This window comes from Cavia porcellus, unplaced genomic scaffold, assembly GCF_034190915.1.
Source record: "Cavia porcellus strain 051 isolate PalLab524CR breed Dunkin Hartley unplaced genomic scaffold, mCavPor4.1 scaffold_12, whole genome shotgun sequence".
Lineage (NCBI taxonomy): Eukaryota > Metazoa > Chordata > Mammalia > Rodentia > Caviidae > Cavia > Cavia porcellus.
In genome coordinates, this window is record NW_026947495.1 from 50,931,491 (window position 1) to 50,941,808 (window position 10,318).

Below are 10,318 nucleotides of genomic sequence, written 5' to 3' on the forward strand. Positions count from 1 at the left end.
GTATCAAATTTATTATTGATAAAATACACAAATTTACAAACTTTGTAATACTATTTTAAGGCAAGTCTACTTTATAAAAATGCTTTAATATAGAGAAATAAAGGTGGCAATGCTATACCTAGCAGAGAAAAATCTTGAATATGTTGATAAACATCAGTCTGGCCCATTGGTATTAAGCACCACAGATCAAGGATACCAAGTACTGGGAATTTTTTAAACAAATTTAGATTTCTGCTGGTGCTAGACTGATGAGAGTATAAGTAAACTGGGCTAGAGGTCAGTATCTAGACATGTACATCGGTACATAGGTAGGGTCTGTGGGTATAGACAGCTTGTGTTATAGGCATGCGTATGGGAGTAGGGGACATTATAGGAAGAATCTAACCCTTTTGAAGATGGAAGTTACTGTGTAGCTTGCAAGGAGATTTGCCTTGGTGACTCACTGATCAAAAAATCAGTAGAAAAAAATTCTTTCATAGAAAATACTCTCATTTTTCAATGTTAGCTCAAAATGTTAAAGCACTGTATAGCTACTCAAAACATGGAGACGTATTTGTGCATTAGACTTGAGTAGTGAACTAACAGTTTAGGAAGAATACATGTTTGGATCAGCATGCAAACAGAAAACAGACAATAATAGCAAAGAAGCTTGAAAATTTTATTAATTCAATCTTTGAGACATTGAAAGCTGAGCATTTTTATGAAAAAGGCTTTAAGAAGTTCTCTTTTCAGTTTCACTGCTGTGGCTACAAGGTTTTCATTTTTCCTGATATTGCATGCAGATATTTTCAGATTGGATTAATTTACATCTACAAAGTATATAATAGAAAAATAATTTCACTGCTAAATTTAAACAAGTTGGGGTACTTCAACCAAAATAAGATAAAAACAAGAGACAGGACTTTTATACTGTAAAGTTGATATTTTAGCAATATTCTGGCGATAGTTTATTCCATTTATAATCATTTGGCTATACAATGCTAAAAAATGTTTAATAGCCTGCAAAGAAATACTCAGAGTACAACTCTTAAAATTACAGAACTTAAAATTTCAAACATTCCAAGTGGACGGCAGGTGATGTGAAGATGGTCTTGAAGAGTGACATACTTACTTCCTACAGATAAAAAATAAAAACAATGATTTAAAATGATTATAATAAATAATGTAGTTAACTCATCCAGGAAACATTTCAATGAGTTTTGATACAAATTGTTTACCAATCCTTTTATTTGTAAATCTCTCAGTGTTTTGGATTGCTAATGTATTTTTCATTCAAAAATGATTTATCTAAACTTTGCCCATCAAAAGTTATAAAGATTTATGTATGATTTTTAAAAAGATCAATAGTATTGATTACATTCATGTCTCATTTTTACTACTTTGCTTAGTAAATTGAGTCAATTATTTAACATACGATGGTATTTCAGCTTGTGTTAAAATTGCAGCATATATAGCACTTTTAAAAAAACATTAATATGTGAGTGATTCAATGGATTTAAACATGCTTTTTTATCGTATAGTAACAGAGTACAGACTCTTCATATGGGGAATAACTTGTAGCAGTTGATAAAATTTATGAAAGATTTATTGGTTTTTAGAATTAACTGAAAATGTAATCACCTGTCAGTGATTTTGGTCTGAATAAGCCAGTTGATAAAGTCTCTGGTGGCAAGATTGTCAAGAATAGTGTTCATCTCATCTGAGAATGAGCCATCGGCATGTCTGCGGCCGAGTTCTTCCACAATGGCGACTTCTTCTGGGAAGCTAAGAAAACGAAAGTTAAAGTTACCATTTAGTTAGACAGTCTGAGTAAACACTTATGGATTGTCTACTTTAGCTAATGTGCAAGGGCTGTTGTATATTCAGGACAGGATTCTGTGTGCAGAAAGCTTAAGAGAAAACCCCTCGTAAACACCCATGTGACCTGGGGACTGCTGTAAAGGTATAACGTTGCAGAGCTGGGATCTGAAACCAAGTCTGTTTAGCTTCATGTCATTTGCAATATTCCAGGTTGATTCAAAGACTTAAATATCTTGGGTTATACAGAAGCTAATATGAGACTTAATTCAGCTATATCTCTGTAAAATATATTCTATCAAAAATCCATTATTAATAATGCTTTGCAAAATGTAATATTAAGAGATCAAAACTTAATTTAAGATTTTTCTTTCACTGATTTGCCTTAGCAGAATTTTGGGTATCCTTTATAATCATGGAAAATATCCTTAAGTGGAAAACAATTATTTTCCCATTGAGTCTTTGAGTTTGGTTAATGTTTTAAAAGTCAGCCACAATGCAAATTTCTTTTTGTTTTCTGATCTTTTTAAATTTCAATAAGTATGCTTTAATTCCGATTTAATGATCAGAGTTGAATGCACATTTCTTGCCACTTATTTACCAAATGCTTATTAAAATGGTTATACAAAAATGAGACAATTTGCGGATGTTTGTATTCAAGGAAGTATCTAATCATCTTAGTCTCACTTTGAACTTTGTTAACTTATTTGATATCTATATGACACCACCATAAAAATGAGTATGTAGTTCAATGTATGATTGTTTCTATATGTCTTTAGTTTGAGTGTTACATTTTATGTTAAGTTTTTTTTTGTCTTCATCAGATATCTGCATAAATATTTATTAACACATGACTAAATGTTAATCACACATGTAACTATTTCAAGTCAAACATCAAGTAAAAAAAGTTTTATTTAAATATTGAAATATTTTAAGTTTTCAGCACAATTTATTCTTTCTATGCTATCCAGCTTTCTTGGGTCTGTTGAAATTTGTTGTCCCAGTGTAGTTATCAAAAGGATACTATTTACTTTCAAAGATGCCTCATCTGTATGAGTCAATACCTAATTAAAACAAACCCATAGTGGGAGATGGGAATTACTGTGATAGACTCTGGTAATATCTGCTAGCAAAATTTATCATTTGTGGGAGCTATTTACTTACTTGGTAAAAATATACTAATTGCTTTTATAATCCTGATATATATGTAAATGTCGGACTATAGAGTTACATTTTCTACATCAAGGAGAAGAAAAGTCAGGTAAGAATGTACAGACTTACTCTCGCCTCCCTCGGCCTTTCACCAGCCAAGCAATGAATTCCTTGGCAGCTTGGCCTTCCAAGTAAGAACTTACATCACTAGTAAAGGTCCCTTCAGCATGTCTCTCAAATTCATCATGACGTTTGGCAATGTTGTTCCTGCAAGAAACGTGAGAGTGAAGTTGATGTTCTACATCTTTGGCATTCGGTTCTCACTGCTAATCAATGGCAGCCTGGGATTTAGAATATAATGTAGCAAGGACTTAAAGACTTTGAGAGATGAGGGTATTCAAGAGATTCATTTCCAATTTACATTAATAATCTGGATTAAAGAAGGGCGGGAGAGGACTAATAATGAATGCTCAGGGATTTAATAAAACACTCCTTCCCTTCCCAGCATTCCTATTTTCTCCTCCCTTGCTTATCTGTGTCATTGGTTTCTAAAACTGTATTACTTTTTAATTCATTCTCACTAGATGAAAATGTAAACTCTCAATTTTCCTCTGCTACTCAAAAGTAAGGTAGATGTTCATTGCTAGTGCCTGTAAATATGGGGTCACAGTTAGTTGATGCAAGGGAAAGCAAAGGACAATCTTGAAATGTCATCAGAAATCCCATGTAATAACATATAAATGAAAATGTATGATTTTTCTGGGAGGAAAGCAAAGAAGATCACCACGTCTCAGCTACAAGTGAATGCAGAGTACTGTCAACTGTCAGTCTCCCTGGCAAATGTTACTCTGGAAGGATTCATCTTAAACATACAATAAATACCTAAGGGAAGAATGTTTGTATTATGTTATTAAGTTACAGCATGTCCATGTTAAAAAATGGGAAGAGTTGTTTTTATTTTTACGAATTTGTGATTTCTCACATTTCTCTGAGGGCCTAAGTGTAAACCTTAACAAGAATCTCTACGTATCTCTGATCTGACCATGATGCCATCCGTCTTCCTGGCACTGGGACCCTCGTCTTTCATGTAACTTTGGTTTGCTGTTCTGTTCCTCATATTTTTCCTGCATGTTCCCACTCTCTCTCAGGCTTGCCTTTCCTCTTTCCCATTCTCCATTCTATTCAGACAAATCTATGTCCTTTTCCTGATTTTTAGATTTCTTCAGCTACTTTGTATGCATAGCTCCTTTCCCTTTATGGGCTGTCCTCCAAAGGAATTGTGAATCTCCGCTATCTCTGTGAAACCTTTGTGGATATGGATAATTTTCTCTAGTAGCCGAGCAGCAGTTAAAACCCCAGCACTCTTCAAAGAAAATCCAACATTAAAATGTCTGTCTTATGATAGGTTTGTGTTCTTATTTGATTCCTTCTTTTCATGCTGTTCAGCTAGCTAGGCTGTAATTTTAAATGCATATCTTGGATTTTATTCTGCAAGACATAGAATGCATCTATTTCCATTTCTTACCCTGATGAATTTGACTAAGGGATAATTTTAATATCATCAAAGTTGTGGATTTGAACCCCATAAAGGAATGCTGAATTTGCTGTATGTTTTAGTTAGAAATTTGATTCCTAACCTTGAGGTTCCACAAAACTCAGTTTTCAATTTTAAGGAAGAATGGATGAAATGAAGTATTTCTAACATTATAGTTGGTGATACAGTTTGGAAAATAAAGTCTGTGCCACATTGGATTGTGGGTAAGGTTTGGAGGATTGGAGGGTGAGGTATTCGGAGAGATAGTATGAAAGACTGTGGTCCCTAACCCTGGAAACCATCAAAGACCTTATGGTAATTATTTAAGGAGCATGATAATTGAAGAAAGTCAGGTATATAAAATGTTAAGCACATTTAATACACTTACAATTTTTGGGACATGTTTAAATTCTTACCTGTTCCTCTTGACATTCAACAGCCATTTCAAAAATTGTTGAGCACGCCTGGAATCCAAGTACTTGCTGTAGTCGCTGGTGAATGTGCCCTGTGAATGGCGCTTGTCTTCGTTCATCTGATCTGGATCATCAAGCATGTCTGTTTGGGAGGCTGAGACAGATCTATGGAAAACAATGGTTGGTGCAATGCAAATCTCTTCAAGAGTAGACTTACTAAAGACACTTCACTACAAAATATAGATTCCTGTGAATCTAAGATGGGTAATTCAGTTGCTAGATTAGAAAGACCTTAGCTTTTCATGGAAACCTCCAGTCTTTAGTATAGTTCAATACACTCTTACTTTGAATTCTAGTAATATGTTCCTCAATTGGTTTTATTATTTTCTGAAATAGGATCAAATATTCCTCAATTAACTAATCTACTCAGGAATATGCCAAAAATGATGAAGAGAGCAGTGACTTGGATATTTTAAAAGAGTAATGGATGTCAAACTGTTTGACACAGCAATTCTATTGTTAAAAACCTACAGCCAGGTAATCGAAAAACTCAAGGAGTAGCGTATGCAAAATATTATTTTGTAAATAAAAATTTAAAGTTGTCTTAAATATTCTATAGAAGACAAGTATCTAAATAAGGGTTGTATATTTATAAGATGAAATAGTCCGCAACTGTTAAATATACATTTAGTATATATTCTAATGATATAAGAAAAAGCTAACAGTACAACATTAAGAGAAAAAGCATGATATAAAGCCCTATAATAAGCTGAGAGATTTTATACACAGTAACATAAAATTCAGGAGGGCAATACATCTTTTCTAAAACTTTGAATAGTTTTCTTTGGAGAACAGAAATTTGAATAATTTCTGCCTATTTTTCATATTTTACATCATGAACACATATGAGTTTTACAATTATCAAGGAACAGTGTTGTTTTTAAAATGGAATTAAAAGGAAAAAATAGAACAATTACAATGATCTACAGAGTGTATAAGTTATGAATGGATAGGTAGGATATTCTGCAGAGCTATGGTTTTCCTTATAACGTGTTTTTCAGCATTTCCCACCACCCCTTGATTCTGAAATAAAACATGCTTTGGTTTATACTCTGAAAAAGCTTTACTTTATCACAATGATGCTTTAATAAATTGAAAATTGTGCAGAATATTCACTCCATTTTACTGAGATCCTAATCAGTTCTCATAGATTTTATTCTAATCAGAGTGCTATGTTAAGTCAATACCTGGGTTTCTCTTCTGTGTCTTGAAGGGAACGTTGCCAGCTGCCTTGTGCTAGCATTATGAACAATCCAGCCACAAAGTAAACGCTCTTCATTTTTGCTACCTGTCAGAACACAGTGGGGGGTGGGGGGGGCAAATAACCAGATTTAAGTTTGTCAGGGTGAGTTTGATTTGGGCTAGGTAAATATTATGAAAAGAAAGAAACAATCATCTTTTCACTTCTATCATGATCATATTTTTCAGCTTAATTTCAAATAGTAGATGACATGTTCCCTAGATTTTTGGAGGTAAAAAAGACCACAAAAGATGCCTTGTACCATTAAGCTTTTTCATTAATGTAGGACACTTCTGTTAATGATTAGAAGGCACATTTCCAGACTTGAAATAAAAAAAAATGTCCTCAATAAACATTTAAAATATCCACTGTAGATGATATGCTACATATGGTTAGCCTGAATGGCACCTTATCCATAATGCCACCCCCTTCACTATCAGTCTGGCTTTCAATTAATAGTCCTTCACTTCCAAGCGTTTACATTATACTGCATTTCAACCATCTTAAAGCAGCCTCAGGCTACAACTTGGCATACCAGCTGTCGGTTCAGATGTATTATTCATTTATATTTTAAATAGTGTAACTTGGTCTAGACTTTGTAATTATAAAGCGGCCAACAGATTTGAGGTATTTTAGGGTGCTTTGACCTGTTCTAAATTAAAGGGAAAAATCATTTTAAAGACAAGCAATTTGCAACAAGAACTAATGCTTCTGGCAACTTGAACAATCACCTCTAAAAATTAAGAGATTAATAACATCAAGAAAATTAGTGCTTGCTTCTGAAGTCTCGGAGGTCTTTAGATTTGTGTGTGTGGATTTAGTCCAGGACATGACATTTTCAGTTAGTGATATCATAGACCTGGTTTTAGAATATATCTGATTTCTTGTTTTTGTGTCAGAAGCAAATACCCCTGAAACCATAAAATGCCAAAGATGTGATGGAGCAGTGTGGTTGGGTTGGGGACCACCACAAATGGGGGCAGAATGTCCCCACAGAACTAGCACCTCTATACCGAATGAAAACCACAATTTCAGTCTTTGTCATGGATACCTCTCTGCTAATTTCAAACTCCACCATTCCTGTTTAGCTTTTCTTTTTTCTTTTTTTTCTTGAGAAATTGGGATTTCAACCCAAATTTCCTTATGTTTATCCATAAATAATTTGAACAAGTATTTTTAGCAAAAGACATTTGGTTTGAAATAAGGATTTTACAAATATTATCATTTTAAACTATCAATCTTTTCTATAACATTCTAGTCATATTTACTATCTTCCTCTGGCACCAAAACACAGAAACTTCATACATGGTAATACATAGTAATACCTGCAGTGGTAATTTTACTTTGAAATTTTAAGGGCTTGCAGATTAAGTAGCCAATTAGATCAAAGCAACATAAAGGGAATTATAAATTCACCCTTCTTGTTCATCAACATCCAGTAACTGAGCATTTTGTTATGCTTCTGTTTAGCCAGTTTGTAAGTGGTAGAAGTTGTATATTTGGGTATTATCTTCTGGTTATAATTCCCAATCATAGTATCTTTTAGGAATATTTAGAAATTAAACTAAGCACTCTTTATTTGAATTATACTTTTGAAAAATTTTTGGACTGATCAGTGTAAATCTATTTCTACATAATAATGTAGAAATGTAGACTTTTCACCCAAAGTCTCTAAAACTTTGACAATATCTTAGGTTATATTGAGACAGATGTGGAGCAAGAAGTGTTCCACTGGGAGACGATGGGGAATAAACAGCTATAAAGGAGAGATTATTCAGTCTTCTAGTACAATCAAATGAGGAAAGAACTGAGCTTTTATAAATTTCATATATTCATTTTTTAGTAAATTCATAGTTTGTGTCTCATTGCTAAGGAAATAAATATTTTATGTTCATTTTATGTTAGCTTATATTAATTTAGTATCCCAATTTTATTTAATAAGAATCTCCTATTATTTTTTCCCATCTTTTAGTAGCCTAAAGAAAAGTATGTTGTTTCTTAAGAATTACAAATTTTTGTTCACATTTAAAAGAAAAATACGGCAATGGTAGTAATTGTTGATGTAGGAAGTCTTTTAGAAATATTAATCTTAGATCTAGGAAAGAAGACCTTATATCCCTAAATATATTGATGGTTTAGGCTACATAAATACTTTAAAAATTGGTTAGGGCATTTCCTAATAGGTTTGTTTTATTGAAACATATACCACTTAATCCCTTGTCCTATGGAGGACCTTTGTAAATGTGTTCTTTGTCTTTAGGAACTTAAGTACTTTAGAACATCTACAATTTCATTTCAGAGTATAGTTATTTAGTTATTTATTACTACTGGTCTTCAGTCATAGTAATTACTTATTAGTTTCTGGCATTACTCATTTCTATCTAAAGAAATCTCTGGTATTCAATGATTCTTCTCCTCAACACCAAATATGTGATGGCTTATTTTAAAAAGCTGATTTTGTAGGCTTTGATTTTTGGTTAGACTTATCAGACATTTTAGAATATTTGAAAGGCGGTAACTTAATCTTTTCTTTTAATAATTAGAGGTTTTAACTGAAAGGAAAAATTACTGTTATATATTCTACAATGGACACATTTCTGTTGACTCTAAAAGGCGCCTTCTGTTCAGAGTGGTACACACATAGATCAAATCCAAGAAAAAGTATTCATTGTTCAGAATATTTCTACTTATCTAAAAACACAGTTCTCATAATGGTTAAGTCTTGTAACAAATCTATTGTTATGAATCTTTGTTTTCCTTCTGTTTTAAATCCTTGCTTTGAATTGCTGCTGTGAATTAGTTTGTCACTTCATTATGTTCAAGTAGTATAAATATATTTGATAGTTTTTCATTTCAATTCTGTCCTCATTGGTAAAGAAAAAAATGAAAAAGCAACCCCTTAACTTACAATACTTAGAAACACTTCATGATCCCCCAAACAGGCTTCACAATTCTGATCCCCCAGTGTTAATCTTACCTTCTGCTCGTAGGCTGTGGCTAGAACGGGTGCAGCGCTGGCCGGCCCACCGTGGACCTTCGTATGTGCTCTGTGCCCTGAGCTCTGCACATCTGCACCAACGTGCTCTGCTTTTATAGACCCTCCAGCTCCGTTTAGACTCACAGATATTACGCTGACAATATAAATTTCTCATCTGTAAATAATGGATCTTTGTTACAAATGGTTTCACTCGCCCACTCACTTTGCTCATCTACATTCTATGCTTATGTTAGATGGGACCTCAGGGACTCGGAAACTTTTTATTTACTCTTGTGCCTTTTTTTTTTTTTTTTTTTGGTGTTGTTGGGAACTGAAAGAGCAGCTTAAAAATTTACTGTCTAATCTCTGTCAGGCATGAAAATAACTTACGTTCTCCAAAGCGAGTTTTGACTTGGAAGAACATGGCATCATTTGAAGATCTTTGTTTTGCTCCTTATCCATGATGACTTTACCTGAATTCATTCATTCTTCTAGCCAAATAACAAATCACTTATTAAGTGCATACTTAGTAAGACTCCTCTCAACACTCCTATTTGAAATTGACTTGTGTTATTCTTGTAGGGAATTTTAAAGAAAAATGCAGATCTAATATACGTTGTTTTAATTAATTGAATGTTAGAGGATAAAACTAAATGAGTATGAAACACCCAAGATAGGTGATGCTAACAAGACAAGGTCTAGCTACTCTTTTTCTGTCTACTGGACATTAAAAATCCAATTTCCTGATAAGAGGGTGGGGCACTGGGTTGCAAAGAATAAGATGTGAGGAACTGTGAGGATAAGACGCACAGTCATAGTTCCTACTATTTGTGATTGTATACATAATGATCTGTAGCATTTAGCAGATATGATTCTGTTACTTTGAAAGATTATAAAACTGGAAAAAAATTTGGACCGACAGTGTGAGAGCTCTTGTCAGCCTAATTAGATTTATTCCTGCTGCTCTGTATAAGCTGTGTGACCTTGGTCAAGTCACGTATTCTCCTCAGGCCTCCCTTGCTGACTGTAAAACTAGAGAAGTGGTTCAATGTTCCATTTAATATACAATCTCATTCCATATAACAAACCATCGTAGTATTTTTTATCTAGATTCCAGTATTTGAATGTAGTCAACAGCATGGTTA

General features: G+C 33.5%; 1 protein-coding gene across 2 annotated transcripts; it reads right to left on the reverse strand.

Annotated features, from left to right (window-relative positions):
- Nucleotides 1-644: 644 nt before the first annotated feature.
- Gcg (glucagon) lies at nucleotides 645-9,284 on the reverse strand. Of its 2 annotated transcripts, NM_001172952.1 has the most exon segments (6): nucleotides 645-1,114; nucleotides 1,621-1,764; nucleotides 3,079-3,216; nucleotides 4,900-5,061; nucleotides 6,144-6,244; nucleotides 9,174-9,207. In NM_001172952.1, coding segments are annotated over 5 exon segments (543 nt in total). In that variant the 5' UTR covers nucleotides 6,236-6,244; nucleotides 9,174-9,207; the 3' UTR covers nucleotides 645-1,107.
- Between the last annotated feature and the right edge of the window lie 1,034 nt (nucleotides 9,285-10,318).

Bases quoted from the DNA above. Each gene is read 5' to 3' on its own strand.
- Gcg (XM_063258709.1), bottom strand. From the start codon at position 6,235: ATGAAGAGCGTTTACTTTGTGGCTGGATTGTTCATAATGCTAGCACAA. The intron at 5,062-6,143 runs GTATTGACTTAA...TGTTTTCCATAG, and splicing joins GACACAGAAGAGAAACCCAG to ATCTGTCTCAGCCTCCCAAA. The intron at 3,217-4,899 runs GTAAGAATTTAA...CGTTTCTTGCAG, and splicing joins TTGAATGTCAAGAGGAACAG to GAACAACATTGCCAAACGTC.